The 18,623-nt window shown below is 34.3% G+C and overlaps 1 protein-coding gene across 1 annotated transcript in view; it reads left to right on the top strand.

The window, feature by feature from the left end:
* The window catches only part of LOC136037586 (rho guanine nucleotide exchange factor 28-like), a 330,822-nt gene that overhangs the window by 122,276 nt on the left and 189,923 nt on the right, over positions 1-18,623 (top strand). Inside the window, exon 8 of the mRNA XM_065720307.1 lies at positions 14,803-14,889. Coding sequence (XP_065576379.1) covers positions 14,803-14,889 — 87 coding nt within the window. The remainder of the gene's footprint in view (positions 1-14,802; positions 14,890-18,623) is intronic.

Raw genomic sequence — 18,623 nt, 5'->3', positions numbered from 1 at the left:
ATGATCATTACAAGAAGTATCTATTAAGAAATTTGTTGACATTAATCCAGATTCTTCCCAACTGTTTATATGTGGCTATTTGTGCAAGTAAAGGCCTGGTTGATCATCTTGAATACTTTATAAGAATGATTACTAAGGTGCTTTCGCATTGGCTTAAAAAAATCCTATTATTTAAGGATCATTTCCTTCCTTCATGCAAGCACTTGAAAGTTAAAAATTTCGCTTTGGCAGCGTGCGTAAAATGTCGTGAAACACTTAAAAAAAAGAGTATCAACATATTAAGAATATCAAGTAAGACAATAATGAAGGTAAATTTTAAAAAAGGGTAGAATACACGGAATTTTTCGTGGATTTAATTACACCACTCAAGGAGTAAAAAGGGATATTGTAGATTCGGTAGATCACGCAAACATAAAAAAAAGAAAGACAAACAAAAAAACCAGCAAGTTTTGACTAAAAAACCTAGAGGCTATTTCAATTTTAGAGGACACTAAGTCTTGTTGATTTCTCCCAAGCCCAGATTCATGCCAAATATTTTTTTTTCTAGTTTTTCTAGAAATAGTTCTACATAAACATTCAGTCAAAAGAGGTAAAAAGCATGCACTTGCATTAGTAAAAGCTTCGTTTGTCAATGATGCTGATCCAAAACAAAGTAGAAGAGGGTGGCAAGGACTTTTTGATTTCTCCTAATGAACTTACAAAAAAAATTAGAAGCTGGGGAGGGTAATTACCCCTCCCCCATTTGGTACCTCTGATAAGTCTAGAGGTTGAGCGATCTTTTTTAATGCTGGGACATGGAGAAAAAAAAGTTAAGGGGTTTTAAAAACAACAAACAAATAATAATAAAAGTAAAATATCCACGTCGGTTAAATGGTGTAAGTAAAAATATAGAGTCTTAATATATATTATTGCATAGATTTTTGTATACAATATGGACTCTCCGTAATTTTTTATGTACTTTGTCCTATGGAACGCAGGAAAGGCAATGGGAAGACACAGAATGAAAGTGAGAATAAGTATTTTCCTGAACTTGATTATGCTGTTGATTTAAGCATCCTAGATCAAAGTGTGAGCAAAATGAATGAATTTTTAGACGTTTTGCGAGTTCAGGGTGCTAAAATAGGTTTGAAACTTAATGTTAAGATGACTAAGTCGCTAAGGCTAGGAATAAGTGGAAATGAAAAGGTGACGTTGGGTGACAAAAGAATAATCGGATGGGCAGTTCACTTACTTTGATATTATTATCAGTAAAGACTCTGGGAGCAGTGAAGATGTTAAAAGTAGAATAGCCAAGACTCAGGGTGTTTTTTCACATTTGAAAAAAGTTTGGAAGAATACGAAGATAAGTGTGCCAACCCAGATAAGAATACTGGAAGCCACAGTAATGACAGCAATGAAATATGTTTCTGAAGCATGGACACCCCGAAAAGCGGATGAAGATTTGCTAGATGTTTTCCAGAGAAATCGCCTACGAATTTTTCTGGGTACTCGACTGACTGACCGTATTTCAAACAGTAGACTGTGTGAAAAGTGCAGTTCAGTCCCACTTTCTAGGGCTATAATGAGAGAAAGGTTAATTAGGCTTGGGAAAGTTCTGCGGATGAAGGATGACAAATTGCCGAAGATTATCCTTTTTGGCCTACCGTCTACGGCTAAGTGGAATTTTGGTCGTCCGTGGTTAGGGTGGAAGGATGTCATAAAGTAAGATTTTAGGGGAATGGGGACTCCCTTGGAGGGTGTAAAGAGGGGGGCTAAAATCTTAGGAGGGGGGAACCTAAAATCTTGGAAAATCGAAATATCTTACGAATGGGTGATCGGATCTTAATGAATTTTGATATTTAGAAGGACTTTGTGACTCAAGCTCTTATTATAAATCATGACCGGCATTAAGCCTCTGATTTTTCTTTTAAATCAATCTATTGATTTTTAGAATTTTGCTACAGCTCAAACCATATGTGTTCTTAGCTCTTGGCTCTTCCAACCTCGTCACAAGTGCAATATGAGCTCTTAGCTCTTGTTCTTACTAGTTATCTATCGAAAGACCCTAAAAAGTTAGAAATAGCAAAGTAAAAAAGTATATTCTTTCTGACAAGTAAATATTTCAGATTCCTTTCTAACTTTTTTTTAAATTGTTTCTTTACGTCAACAACATCTAATTTAGCATGCCATTGGTGTTCTTTATTTCTTTTTGGCAGTTTTCCAGGATATATCTGCTTATGAATTCTATTGAAATAAGACAGAGTAGGAAATTTCGCATGATTACCATGAAATTGCTTCCAAAGGGAAGATAACCGATCCGAACGTGTTTCAGTAGAAAATTCTATTGATTATGCTACTTTATCAGTTATTCAAAGAAAATTTAAATATATAATAACCTGATTTTAGAGCCCTGTTCTGAATCCTTAATTTTTTTGGACCAATCACGATAAACTAGTTTATTCATTCATAACTGACGCCGTCTTTTTTTAGAAGAAAGACACTCAATATCGGCTTATATTAGTATTAAATAAAAAAAAAAAAAACTAGTTTTTTTTTTTACTGAAAGTAAGGAGCAACATTAAAACTTAAAACGAACAGAAATTACTCCGTATATGAAATGGGTTGTCCCCTCCACAATCCCTCGCTCTTTGCGCTAAAGTTTTTAATTGTTTTAAAAAGTAGAATTGTGGCAAATAGTCAAACTTTAGCGTAAAGAGCGAGGGATTGCGGAGGGGACAACCCATTTCATATACGGAGTAATTTCGGTTCGTTTTAAGTTATAATGTAGTTCCTTACTTTCAGTTAAAAAACTAGTTTTTTCTTTATTTAATTTCTGAACGTTTTTGAATTAATGCATGAAATAATGAATGTTTGATTTGACTCTCCGTACATAAATTATTAAAACGAAATTTGCATATTAATTCTTTTTTTGGTTAAATGGCTTTCTCTTAGTTTGATCAGATGATTTTGAGAAATAAGGGGTGGGGAAGGAGGCCTAGTTGCCCTCCCATTTTTCGGTTACTTAAAAAGGCAACTAGAACTTATAATTTTTAACGAATGTTTTTATTAGTAAAAAATATACGTAACTCAGGAATTAACTTACGTAACAAACTTTTATATTCTTATATTTTGATTATATATATGAGGGGGTTTGTCCCCCCGTTAATACATCGCTCTTCACACTAAGTCTTAAGTTTTGTCCCACTTCTTTAAGAATGACCCCTGAATCAGAAAGGCCGTAGAATAAATAGTTGAAATTACTAAAAATACTTTAGCATAAAAAGCAAAGTATTTATCTCCTCCTAAATACCTCGCTCTTTATGCTAAAATATTTTTAGAACCCCTCATATGCGTAATAATCTCTGTTCGTTATAAGTTTTAATGCTACTGCTTACTTTGAATTGAAAAAACTTTTTCATGTTTATATTTCCATTGTTTTTTTTTTAATAGTAATGCTAGAATATCCTGCGCCCTTTTCATTGAATTTTTCTTCCCCCATGAAGTATTCCTCCAAGGAAACCAAAAAAAGTTGGTTTCCAAGGAAACCAAGTATTCCATCCAAACCAAAAAAATCCCCCTGAAAACGTCGGTACACTTCCCAATAACCATTACAGTATGTAAACATTGGTCAAAGTTTGTAACTTGCTTGCAGCCCCTCCCCCAGGGACTGTGGGGGGGAAGTCATCCCCAAAGACAGTTATTATGGTTTTCGACTATGCGGAACAAAATGGCTATCTCAAAGTTTGATCCGTTGACTTCGGGAAAAAATGAGCGTCGGGAGGGGCCTAGGTGCCCTCCAATTTTTTGGTCACTTAGAAGAGGCACTAGAACTTTTCATTTCCGTTAGAATGAGCCCTCTTGCAACACTCTAGGACCACTTGGTCGATACGATGACCCCTGGGAAAAACAAAACAAAAAAACTACAACAAATAAACACGCACCCGTGATCTGTCTTCTTGCAAAAAATACGAAATTCCACATTTTTGTAGATTGGACCTTGAAAATTTTTCTATAGGGCTCTCTGATACGCTGAATGCGATGGTTTGATTTTCGTTAAGATCCTATGACTTTTAGGGGATGTTTCCCCCTATTTTCTAAAATAAGGCACATTTTCTCAGACTCGTAACTTTTGATGACAAAGACTAAATTTGATGAAACTTATATATTTAAAGTCAGCATAAAAATCCAATTCTTTTGATATATCTTTTAGCATCGAAGTTCTGTTTTTTAGAGTTTCGTTTACTGTTGAGCCGGGTACTGTTTGATTTGAATATTGCTACGTATGTCTCTCTCTGTCTCAAGTAAAGCTGTTTCTACGACATATACTTTTTTGACGACAGCATATTAGTATGATAATTAATATGATAATGTAATATGAGCCATTCAGAAGTGACGACTTCTAGCTCCTCAATATTAAATACAGAAACAGATGTAAAAATCTAAAGGAACTTCAGATTTTGATTATGAAATATTGGTCATCTGGATAAAAAAAAAGCCAATCAGGATCTTGTCTGTTTCTAGTCGTGGTTATGTATATGTCTGTTTCATTTAGAAAAGTTTGTTCTTATTATTATTTTGTCCTTGATTTATTTTTGATTTGACGTCCTAATTCGATTTTTATTAGCTTTGTCGACATTTATCTGGCACTAGGCTATAATTTGTCACTATTTTCAACGTTCTGCTAGTTAGTGCTCTTTTTTTTATTGTTTTCTTTTCTTTATCTTTTTCCATCTTATGCTCCGTCCTTTTTAAGGTTTTCCAGAGGGATTTTCAATTAAATATATAAGTAATATAAAATGGGTTAAGTTTGAAAAACTAGGAAATTCCCTTTTTCGCCTGGGTAGCGGGATGTGTTTATTTCATTCGCTAAGAATAGCATTTATGTGTAAAAAAAAAACTTGATTCAATAATAGTACATTCTTATATTACTTCAATAAACAGAAAGATCCAACTCTAACCCATTCTAAGTAAATAAAAGTGTTGGTCATAATGATGGTCCAGAGGTTTCCTTTCCAGCTCAATGTTTTCTCAATTTATGCCTAAAATCTCATTTACATAACAATGTGGCACACTAATAGCCTAAACGGTGAACTAGGGTATTCGAAAGAACTAAACGAAGAACTAATAGCCTAAACGAAGAACTAAAGGGAACTAGCTGAAGGTACTGTAAATTAAAGTAGACTGTTTATTCTATTTGTTTTCAATCAATTAACTGTGGTATATGCTGTTTTAATACATTAACCTAGATTTTAGTTATTACCACTGATGGCGACAGAAAAAAGGGAACAAGAATAGTAAAATAGACCCATAACTGCTTCTTATGTGAAAAAGTGATGTTCCTTGTTGGTCAAGATGAGGGGCGGTGATTCTTCTAAATGGGGTTTTTGGCAATGGTGATTCCAGTGATGTAGTTTTCATTCTGATCTAACACCATTTTTGTGGAGTTTCAGGATGCTTCTTTTTATTTGTTTTCGCTACCCAATGTTCCCATTGATGTTCCCATTTATTTGTTTTTGCTACTCAATGTTCCCATTGATGTTCCCATTAATTTGTTTTCGCTGCGAACTTCAAGATTAATTGAAATCATTGTTACTATTCTTGAATCAAGTTCAATTGGCGATTCTTCCTCACGTGACAGGTTTTTTTTTCAAAACGCGTTTTTAAGTTTACGGTTGCTATGGAACAGAGTTCGTTCTTTACCCGGTTGCCCCTAAGAGGGCTACATGATTAATAATTTAATGAAGTATTAACTATTTAATTAGCCATATCAAACAAAGTTGGATACTGGTGCCAATTCAGTTGCTCAGGTCACAGGTTCGTGGTAATTTATTTCAGAGTAGAGGAAGAGGCCTCGTACGGGGAAAATTGGAACGATCTAGAAAATTTGGCGAAGGGACTATCCTCTGAAAACGTACCCTAGGTGCTAAGTCAACTTATTTCATCTTTAAAAGCTAGGCAAAAATTACAATTGATATTATTTTCATGACAATAGCAATGATATCAACCACAATTTGTGCATATTTAGTGTTTCTTAAAGGTAGCTCAATTGCATTCGAGCTATACTCTCAGCCTTGAGTTACCTAATATTTTGTATATATTGGTTATAATAAAAGAACCTTGAACCCTTGAACCCTTGAACAATAATGACTACGATATAATGATCGCCAGGCATGTATTGAAAAAATAAATTGTCATGATTTGATATTATGTGCTTATTTTAGCCAGAATTATTAATATTATTCTTGAAATTGTTGGCAATTACGGTTTTGCTCAATTTTGGATATTAGCTCTAATTTTCGAGTTTTTCTGTGTGCTTGTAATGTGCCAATCAAGTTCGACTTTTGAACAGCTTGTACGAAAGATATTTCAAAAATCCTCACAGTGGAATAAAAAAAAACAAAAAAAAACAAACGAAAAAGTAAAATATATTTATATATAAATATATTATAAAACATAAAAATAAAATATAAAATATAAAACATATATTTGGCTGGCTGCTTCATGAAATGCTTTGAACTTAAATCTTTAGAAATACTTTGAAATACTTTTGAAATACTTAGAACTTAATCTTTTCCTATTGGGGAAATTAAGTAGTTTCAAATACAAGTTTATAGGGATCTGTCTTTGGACTGAGGAAAAAAGGTGTCAGATGAAGGAGACAGAATTTATAAAAAAGGTGAAGGGTTAGCTGCCTCATATTAGATATATTATATATTAGATATATTAGAATAAGATATATTAGATAATATAAGATTATAACATATATTAGACAATAATAATAATACTATTAGACATAGAAAAACAAAACAGAATTGATATATGATACGACTAACAATTCGGGGGGACAATAAGAAGAGAACAAAAAAAATTGTCATTTGTACAAAGGCTGCAGAGTTTTGACGATTTGGACGAATTTACTTCCTGCTGAGACCTCTCTCTAATGTAAGGGCGGTCACCCTCAATCTCTGCTTTTTCTGTACCAGTTTAAGTTTGAATAAAAATGCTTCAATAATGATAATCATTAAAAATAAATCAGTAGAATATTTTTGGTGGGGGGGGGGGGTTGACTAAATTTTGTGGTTAAATTTTTTATGTTTTCAAAGGAAATTACTAATACAAATCCTATTCTTTGAAAATATTCTTGATATGTTCCTAAAAAAGAAAACACTTTATGTAAGAAGAGAAGAGCTCTTTTAGAGTCCATTATGTTAGTTGATAATACGAAGGATTTACTTGTTTTTCTTAGTAATAATTAATTAGTAATAAGCGATGTAGTTTGATTGATCCAGTTTATATATCATGGAAGAGCTGCTTTGGTGGCTTAGCCATGTCCCGAAAATGAACATGACCGTATATCAATAATCTTTTTTATGGCACTTGATATTAATCAAGTGACATAGCAATCGCAAATTCCGTCGGTCTGTCTGTCAGTCGGTCCCGGTTTTGCTACTTTAGGCACTTCCAGGTAAGCCAGGACGATGAAATTTGGCAGGCGTATCAGGGACCGGACCAGATTAAATTAGAAATAGTCGTTTTCCCGATTTGACCATCTGGGGGGGGAGTGGGGGGCTCTTTAATTCGGAAAAATAATAGAAACATTGAGGTATTTTCAACTTACGAACGGTTGATCAGATCTTAATGAAATTTGAAGTTTGGAAGGATATCGTGTCTCAAAGCTGTTATTTAAAATCCTGACAGAATCTGGTGACATTGGGGGGGGAGTTGGGAGGGGAAACCTAAAATCTTGGAAAACACTTAGAGTGGAGGGATCGGGATCAAACTTGGTGGGAAAAATAAGCACAAGTCCTAGATACATGATTGACATAACCGAAACGAATCCGCTCTCTTTTGGGTAGTTGGTGGGGGGGGGTTTTAATTCTGAAAAATTAGAAAAAATGAGGTATTTTAACTTACGAACGGGTGATCGTATCTCAATGAAATTTGATATTTAGAAGGATATTGTGTCTCAGAGCTCTTATTTTAAACCCGAACAGATCTGGTGACATTGGGGGGGGGGGGGAGTTGGGAGGGGGAAACCTAAAACTTGGAAAATACTTAGAGTGGAGGGATCGGGATGAAACTTGGTGGGAAAAATAAGCACAAGTCCTAGATACATGATTGACATAACCGGAACGGATCCGCTCTCTTTGGGGTAGTTGGGGGGGGGGGTTAATTCTGAAAAATTAGAAAAACGAGGTATTTTTAACTTCAGAACGGGTGATCGGATCTCAATGAAATTTGATATTTAGAAGGATATCGTGTTTCAGAGCTCTTATTTTAAATCCCGAACAGGTCTGGTGACATTGGGGGGGGGGGGGGTTGGGAGGGGAAAACCTAAAACTTGGAAAACATTTAGAGTGGAGGGATCGGGATGAAATTTGGTGAGAAAAATAAGCACTAAGTCCTAGATACATGATTGATATAATCGGAACGGATCCACTCTCTTTGGGGTAGTTGGGGGGGGGGATTAATTCTGAAAAATTAGAAAAAATGAGGTATTTTTAACTTACGAACGGGTGATTGGATTTCAATGAAATTTGATAATTAGAAGGATATCGTGACTCAGAGCTCTTATTTTAAATCCCGAACAGATCTGTTGACATTGGGGGGGATAGAGTTGGGAGGGGGAATATAAAACTTGGAAAACACTTAGAGTGGAGGGATTAGGATGAAACTTGGTGGGAAAAATAAGCACAAGTGTTAGATACATGATTGACATAACCGGAGCGGATCCGCTCTCTTTGGGGTAGTTGGAGGGGGGGGTTAATTCTGAAAAATTAGAAAAAAATTAGGTATTTTTAACTCACGAACGAGTGATCGGATCTCAATGAAATTTGATATTTAGAAGGATATCGTGTCTCAGAGCTCTTATTTTAAGTCCCGACCGGATCTGGTGACATTGAGTTTGGAGGGGGGAACCTAAAATCATGGAAAACGTTTGGATTGGAGGGATCGGGATGAAACTTGGTGGGAAAAAATAAGCAGAAGTCTTAGTTATGTGATTTGCATAATTGGAACGGATCCGCTCTACTGGGGGGGGGGGAAGTTAATTCTGAAAAATTAGAAAAAATGACGTATTTTTAACTGACGAAGGAGTGATCGGATCTTCATGAAACTTCACATTTAGAAGGACCTCGTGACTCAGATCTCTTATTTTAAATCTCAACCGGATCCAGCGTAATTGGGGGGGGGGCAGTTGAGGGGAACCGGAAATCTTAGAAAATACTTAAAGCGGTGAGATCAGGATGAAACTGGATGGGAAGAATAAAAACCGGTCTAAGACACGTGAGTGACATAACTGGACCGGATCTGCTCTCTTTGGTGGAGTTGGGGGGGGGGGTAATTCTGAAAATTGAGGTATTTGTAACTTGCGAAAGGGTGACCAGATGTTAACGAAATTTGATATTTAGAAGGATCTTGTGCTTTAAAGCTCTAATTTTAAATTCCAACCAGATCCTGTGACATTGGGGGGAGTTGGAGGGGAAACCGGAATTCTTGGAAAACGTGAAAATTGAGGTAATTTATTTTACGAATAGGTGATCGGATCTTAATGAAATTTGATATTTAGAAGGAATTCATGTCTCAGAGCTCCTATTTCAAATCCCGACCAGATCTTTGACATTGGGGGTAGTTGGAGGGGGAAATCTTGGAAAACACTTGGAGTGGAGGAATCGGGATGAAGCTTGGTGGATAGAATAAGCAAATTTCCTTGATACGTGATTGACGGAACCGTACTGGTTTCGCTCTCTTTGGGGGAGTTGGGGGGAGGGGTTCAGTGATTTGGCGAGTTTGGTGCTTCTGGACGTGTTAGGACGATGAAAATTGGTAGGCGTGTCAGCTGCACAAATTGACTTGATAAAGTCGTTTTACCAGATTCGATCATCTGGGGGGCTAAAGGGAGAGGAAAAATTAGAAAAAATTGGGTATTTATAACATACGAGTGGGTGATCTGATCTTGATGAATTTTAATATTTAGAAGTACATCGTGACTCAGAGCTCTTATTTTAAATCCTGACCGGCATTAAGCCTCTTATTTTCTTTTTAAATCAATCTATTGATTCATAGAATTTTGCTAGAGCTCATACCATATGATCTCTTGGCTCTTAGCTCTTCCTGCCTCGTCACAAGTGTCATATGAGCTCTTAGCTCTTGTTTCTAAATATCCCGCTGAGAGGTAAGGGAAAAACTGGACATTCCGCCTTAGGCTAAACTGAGGATTTAAGCAATAACCTGAAATATATGAACATTTTCTGGAGTTGGGCAAATCAGAAAAAGTAATAATATTTCATCCACCTTTGATATATCGAATATCGAGTTTACTATTGAATTAAATTACAAAAAAAACAAAACAGTTTTCTAACTGCAAGTAGGGAGTGACATCAAAACTTAAAACGGACAAAAATTATTCCGTATATGAATGGGGTTGTCCCCTCCTCAACGCCTCGCTCTCTACGCTAAAGTTTGACTCTTTGTCACAGTTCTACTTTTTAAAACATTAAATAATTTAGCATAAAGAGCAAGACATTGAGGAGGGGACAACCCCTATCATCTATGGAAAAATTTCTGTTTGTTTTAAGTTTTAATGTCGCTCCTTACTTGCAGTTAAAAATATTCCGTTTTTTTTCCGTATATGAATGGGGTTGTCCCCTCCTCAACGCCTCGCTCTCTACGCTCAAGTTTGACTCTTTGTCACAGTTCTACTTTTTAAAACATTAAAAACTTTAGCGTAAAGAGCGAGACATTGAGGAGGGGACAACCCCTATCATATATGGAAAAAACGGAATATTTTTAACTGCAAGTAAGGAGCGACATTAAAACTTAAAACAAACAGAAATTTTTTCCATCATCAAGGTTAAAAGAATTTGAGCGAGATTCTCTTTTGTTTCATTCAGTTTTCCAAAATATTGTAGCTAGTGATAATGAAGATAATAGCACTATTTTAGATATACCAAAAAATCAATATTTATTTTTGAATGGATTGGCAAAGAAAAATTCTAGAACAAGGAGGATATAGTTTTAGAATTGCCGGGGCTGGAGGACTGCAAGGGATACAATTGACACTTTTCTATCGACATCTGATACGGACATATTCGGTTTATGCGAAAAATTTTTAGATGAGTTTTCAATTGGAAGTGTCCATGTTGATGGTTATCAATTGTTTCATGTGGGGAGGAGTATGCAAAAGAAAGGTGGTCTTGGTGTTTTAATTAAAAGTTGCATACCAGCCCGTGCAAGACTAGATTTTTCGCCAATGAATGTTGAAATGTTATTTGAATCTTGTGTTGTTGAATGTTTTTTTCCAAATAATGAAAACATTCTAATCGCAGTTATTTACCGTAGTCCGTCAGCTAGTCAGATAGAATTTAGGAATTGTTTTGAAAAATTCTTGGATAAATTAGCTAGTCTTAATACTTCTTATCTAGTTATGGAAGATTTTAATATTCACTTAATGAACCTTGTTTCTGCTAGTCAGAATAAACTGGATAGTAACACTTCGAGGTTTTTAGAATGTCCGCTGTCTCATGGATTATATCCTGTATGTCTTGTACCATCCAGAATAACTGATACATCATATTCACTAATTGATAATATTTTTTCACCTGAAAGTGCTGTTAGTACATATGTCATTCCCGATGATTCATCTGACCACTGCATACTTATGGCTGACTTTTCGCTATATCTCCCATATCATGAAAAGAAGTCAACAAAGCGAAGAGACTTTGGGAAAAAAAATTGTTAAAATTAAAAGAAGTACTCGGTGACGTAGGGTGGAGTTCAGTAATTGATGAAATGGATCCAGATCAATCCTTAGATAATTTTTATAATATATTGACTGAAAAGCTTTATAAATTTTGCCCGTATAGAAATCTGAAAGGAAAGAGGCAAACACCAAGAAAACCATGGGTAAATGCATCGCTTTTGAGGTCTATTAATGAAAAAAATCGTTTATATAAAATTAAGATGAAGTATCCCACTGAAATAAACATAATACGTTTTAAAAACTATAAGAATCTGTTAGTAAGGATTCTTAGAGAAAATGAAAGAGTGTATTATGCAAATTCATTTAAAAATTCTGATTCTCCTCGAAAAACTTGGAATTTAATTAAGGATAAAATTAAAAAAAAAAATAAAAAGTTATCACATCCTGAGGTATTAATTAAGATTAATTGTGTAGAAGTTGGAGAACCGTAAGATTTTGCTAATATGTTTAGTGATTATTTTGCTGGTGTTGGTCAAGCAATTGTTTCAACAGGAATATATTTGTCCTCTTACAGGTCGGATAAAGAATATTTACCCCCCAATGAATGTACGAGCATATTTCTGGCCCCTGTTAGTTTTGCAGAATTCCATAAGATTATCAAAAATATAAAAAACGGTAATTCAGTGGGATATGATGCATTACCAACAAATTTGTTAAAGAGTATTGCCGGAGTTATTTTTGAACTACTTGTCCACATTTTCAATTTGAGTATCAATTCAGGTATATTTCCTAGTCCGTGCGTGGCCTAGTGGTTAACGCGCCGAACTCACGAGCGAAGGGTCGCTGGTTCGAATCTCGGTGGTGCCGACCGTTTGGTTTAGGACGAGGGTTAGTGGCGTTTCCCCGTAAGACAAGCCAAAAGTCCACCCAGCTTCAAATGGGTACCTAGAGAAATCTAGGGAAAAGCACGGGAAAGCGTCGGATGGCTTGCCCCCAACCACGCATTGCACCCCGGCCGAGGGCTGAGAATCAGGAGATCGGCACCTGCGCTACGCGAACCCTAATCGGTTTGCATGCGAAAGTTTGCTTTTTGTTTGCTATATTTCCTAGTAGATGGAAAATTGCCTAAGTAATTACGTTGTATAAACAAGGCGATAAATCTGATGTAAGTAATTATCGTCCAATTGCAATTTTATCACCATTATCTAAAGTGTTTAAAAAAATTTTAAAAGAAAGGATTTATAGCTATTTTGATAAAATAAATTTCTTTATCAAATATCAATTTGGATTTAGGGCAAACCTTTCGCTCTTTCATCAGAAATAAACGATTGTTTAGATGACGATTTCCATGTGGCTACTGAATTCTATGATATAAAAAGAGCATTTGACACTTTAAATCATGAAATTCTTCTTAACAAAATGATAAATTCTGGCATAAGAGGGAAAGGATTGCAAATTATTAAATCATACCTCTGCGGACGCAAAATCACAGTAGATGTCGGTGGAAAAATGACTAATTTAAAAAGTTTTATTGATATTGGTGTCCCCCAAGGCTCAGTATTAGGTCCACTTTTATTTTTGATTTATATTAATGATCTTCCAAGAGGTTTGCATGAGAATATTAGCAATGCAATTCTATTTGCAGATGATACAGCTATAACAGTTAAAGCTTGGGATTCATTGACATTGGTCGAAAATCTGACTATTAGTGTTACCTCAGTAAATCGATGGTTTGTTTCCAATAATCTAGTACCAAATTTTATAAAAACTAATTTTATGGTTTTTGGTCGTTCAAAACGTGCCACTCGAGAGATTTCTTGTCAGGAGCTTCAGGTTGGTGACCAAAAACTTTGTGGGGTCCAATCATATCGTTATTTAGGAGTTTTTCTTGATCCGCTTTTGTCATTTCATAATCATGTTGAGTATTTAAGATTAAAACTTGCTCAAAATATTGGGTCGATTTATCATGTGAAGAATATTTTTCCTTGTACCATTTTAAAAATAATTTACCACTCTCTAATTACTTCTTCTTTGAATTACTACTCAGTTGTATATCTTAATACATTTTGGAGACATATAAAACCCTTAAATGTACTAAAAAATAGGGCAATAGGAATACTTGGAAATTTCTTACATCGACCTTCAAAACTTGAAAATGTTTCGGAAACTAAAACATTATTCCTCTTCTTAAATTTGTTAGATTTAAATGATATACGAGTATTAAATACTTCCATATGACATTTTCAAATCCAAAATTCTAAAAATTATTTCCATGACAAATCTCTGTTAATTTTACTTTCTCGTTCGGATTGTCCGAGATCTAGGATGTACCGAATTCCTTTTGTAAGTTCTGAAAGGTCAAGGTTTTCGATTAGGTACCAAATACCCTTCATTGCTAACAATTATAAGCTGAATGATAAAATTCTGTTTGATTCATCCCAAAAATCTCAACTAAATTTAAAAAAGCAAATATTAAAGATTGTTTGCTAAATTTTTGAATATTCCCCATTGATGATAGAAAATTTAATTATTTGACCTTTTTATTTGTATGTTTTGTTTTTCTGTCCCTGTGTCCGGGATGGCCTCCCATGCCCCTCCTGCCCGATATTTATTTATTTACTTAGCCGTGTTACTTCTCTTTTATAATTCTTTTCTATTTTGTTTGTCTTTTGCCGTGTTAAATTTTGGAACCATTATTACCATGAAATGTTGATGTTTTTTCTATATTTTTGCGCTGCCCCAGCCTTATGAGCTCTGCTTTCTGTTGGGGCATAATACTGTTTTTGTATTTTTTAAGTTGAATAAAGAGAAAGTTGAAGTTGAAAGTTGAAGTTGATGAAACTTATATACTTGACATCAGTATTAAATTGTGATTCTTTTGATGTCAATATTGGTATCAAATTCTGTTTTTTAGAATTTCGGTTGCTATTTAGCCGGGTCGCTCCTTCCTACAGATCGTTATCACGAACGGTTTGATTAATTAATTTCTAAAAATGATTATTTAATTTGACAAGGAATTCAAAATGAAAAGGGCTTTATTTTATACGTTCTTTTCATTTTGTTATGGGTTGCTTAGATTGCGTATGTGTCATACTAATCAGTTCGTGTATTTTTTTTTTTAGCCTCGTACGGACTGCCCCAAGTGGAGAGTCAGAGACAGAGGATGAGTCACCTCTCGCTGCATATTTGCATCACCAGCAACTGCATGAGTAAGTTTCTTACGAAACTAGACCCCTAAGTATTATTTGTTTCTTTGGGAAGCTTTACGATAAATGAAAAAAAAAAAAAAAAAAAAAAAAAAAACAAAAAAACAAATCAAAAGAATCTGAAGAAATTTAAACTCAGTGTATCTAGGCCAAATACTAGGTCTAGGTGAATCTAGGTCTAAATACTAGGGTCTAAGTGTATTTGGGTCTAGGCTCCTAGTGTCTCTCATTTATTTACTAAATTGCAATCTGTTTTGCTGGTGGGGACCATACCAGTGAACAAGTATGGAGTATTTTTGCTCTAAGATTAGTTTGAAGTACGCCTCTACGGGAAAATGCAATAACCCACTGAAAAAATGCTCTTTTTGAATGTTTCGTACTCTCCCTGGAAACATCCTTTGATGAAACATCCTGGGAATATCCCACCCCCATCTAATTATCCGAAGAACTGGCTGTTTCTACCCATGGTAGGGTTTTATTTAATATCAGATTTTTTGTCTTTTAAACATTGAAATCGGGCATTTCTCTCGTTTTTTTCTTCTAAAGTCTATATTTATGTAATAATCAGAACATGTTTCAGTTTTATCATTCAATTTCAAAGCTATCTCTTTAGTCATCTCAAGCGCATTTTCAGCTGGCCTGAATACCTCAAGATTGTTGTCTCAAACAATAAACAGTAAACACATTGCTCGAAGTTCAAATCGTTGTAAATGACTGTCTGGCCATTGCAAGGTTTAGGAGGGGCTAGCCCTTCTCCTTTTTGCGGTAGTTTTATTCGATAGGTCGGCTTGACTATTAACTTATCTTAGGATTCATTTAATCATGTATAGCAGTATTTGTTATCGTTGTGGCTCTGCATTATTATTATTATCTACCGAAAGGATATTATAATAAGAACATTATTATCGTATTAAATTATATAAATTATAATCACATTTATCATATCATTTGACATAGTCTTATTATTTATGTTATTGTTAGGAGTTGACTCACCGAACTGAGCTGAGGCTCAAGTGACAAAGGCCATCTAAAACTAGTATTAGATTTCACAGCATAAAACCGTCACAAGGGTTCGTAAGAAAACTGAAACAAATTTTTCCTTCTTTCTTCTCTGTGTTTTATACTTTTCTCTTATTTATCCTTATCTATATTACTGTTCGTCTACTTGGATGTCTATTTTTCCATCTCTACTTTCGCCCATCCGTAATCTCCAGCAGAAAGCTGCAAAACTCCTCGATTCCACCACTTATGCCCCTGTCCAACTCTTAAAGCCGAAGAATATCTATTTACTTTCGCTCTGTTCAATGGCATTGCTTTATTTCCACGAAGACCTACCAGCATATTTCAACGAGTGAGTGAAATCATACCATATGCAGTTCGAAATTGGGAGGATGTACTGGTTCCTTCCACCCCCTCAGTGCGGTCAGACTTTGGTTTTGCCATTGCTGTTAGGCATGCCTTGAACTCTATTCCTGTTGGGGCTCGTAACTCCCTTACCCTTGGTTCCTTAAAAAAAAATACCTAAAAGATTTTTGTTGGAAAAGAATAGTTGATTGTAAAATTTTCTAAATAGTGCAGTTTTACATTGGGATTCTAATGGAGTGTTTATATATATATATATATATATATATATATATATATATATATATATATATATATATATATATATATATATATATATATATATATATATATATATATATATATATATATATATATATATACTAGCTGTTGGGGTGGCGCTTCGCGCCACCCCAACACCTAGTTGGTGGGGGCGCTTCGCGCCCCCCCCCCCCAAGCCCCCCCGCGCGCGTAAGTCGTTACGCGCCATATTAGTTACGCGCCATTGTAGTTGTGTCCCTATGTCCCACCTGTGAATATATATATATATATATATATATATATATATATATATATATATATATATATATATATATATATATATATATATATATATATATATATATATATATATATATATATATATATATATATATGTTTTTAACTACGTAAAACTTGCGAATATACAACATTCTTTGCTGTCCCATTGTCTGTGCATATAAATAGATTGTCAGGTTTACCGACTCTTGAACATGCAACATATAATGGTCCATGGGAAAACAATCCGTATTCAGATCTATACCTCATGATTCTAATGATTGCCCTTGAGCTTTGTTGATGGTGATTGCTAATCGACCATTCCCTGAGTCGCCATCGTCATTTATATATCCCCCTGTGCACCCCGGCGTCCCCTTTGTAGTTATGTCCCTGTGTCCCGGTCGTCATTTATATTCCCTGTGTCCCGGTCGTCATTTGTGTCCCGGTGTTCCAGTCTGTGATTTCTCTTTGAGTGTCCCGGGCGTCATTTATATTCCTTGTGTCCCGGTGTCCCGGTCGTCATTTATATCCCCCTGTGCCCCCCGGCGTCCCCATTGTAGTTGTGTCCCTGTGTCCCGGTCGTCATTTATATTCCCTGTGTCCTGGTCGTCATTTGTATCCCGGTGTCCCGGTCTGTATATACATTCGTTTTTTAGTTTTGTTTTTCTCCTTTATTTTTTTCCTTTTTTCTTTTTTTTCTTTTTTAGTTTTTTTAGATTTTTAGATTTTTTTTTTATATTTATTAATATTTTTTTAGTTTTCTTTTTCTCTTATTTTTCAGTTTTTTCCTTTTTTTTTAGTTTTTTCTTTTTTAGTTTTTAGTTTTTTTTTGTTTTTTACCTTTTTTTAGTTTTTTTAGTTTTTTTAGTTTTTTAGCTTTTTTAGTTTTTTTATTAGTTTTTAGTTTTTTTTTAGTTTTTGCCTTTTTTTAGTTTTTTCAGTTTTTTTTTAGTTTTTAGTTTTTTACCTTTTTTTAGTTTTTTTTAGTTTTTTAGCTTTTTTAGTTTTTTTTTCTTTTTAGTTTTTTTGTAGTTTTTACCTTTTTTAGTTTTTTTTTCTTCTTTTGTATTAGTGTGAAATAATTCAGACGTCATATGCGGACAAACACGACGTCATTCGACAGACAGACAGACAGACATAACCCACAAACAACTTATTTTTATATATATTTATTCATATTTTTTTAGTTTTCTTTTTCTCTTTTATTTTTCAGTTTTTTCCTTTTTTTTAGTTTTTTTCATTTTTAGTTTTTAGTTTTTTTTAGTTTTTTACCTTTTTTTAGTTTTTTTTTAGTTTTTTTAGTTTTTTAGCTTTTTTAGTTTTTTTATTAGTTTTTATTTTTTTTTGTAGTTTTTCCCTTTTTTTATTTTTTTCAGTTTTTTTTAGTTATTAGATTTTTACCTTTTTTTAGTTTTTTTTTAGTTTTTTAGCTTTTTTAGTTTTTTTTCTTTTTAGTTTTTTTGTAGTTTTTACCTTTTTTAGTTTTTTTCTTCTTTTGTATTAGTGTGAAATAATTCAGACGTCATATGCGGACAAACATGACGTCACCTCATCCACAGATCCACAGATCCACAGACAACTTATTTTTATATATATAGATATATATATATATGTGTGTGTGTGTGTGTGTTTTTGCTGTTGCACTGGTGATTTCTCTTTTCATTATATGTATATGATTTAGCGTTGGTTCTTTATGTCACTAATCAAGTGAGATTTGTTGTTGGTGATGTGCAGATCGGTCGTCTTCGTGAGAGCATTCGCGTGAGCAATGCATCTTATTTATTTTTGTCTAAGCCTAGTTCAGTAACCTGCAAATGACTAATATGTAATGTTAATGTTTTTTCGAGTTAACGAGCCTC

Source organism: Artemia franciscana, chromosome 17, assembly GCF_032884065.1.
Source record: "Artemia franciscana chromosome 17, ASM3288406v1, whole genome shotgun sequence".
Lineage (NCBI taxonomy): Eukaryota > Metazoa > Arthropoda > Branchiopoda > Anostraca > Artemiidae > Artemia > Artemia franciscana.
This window is presented reverse-complemented; position numbering and strand designations above follow the sequence as displayed.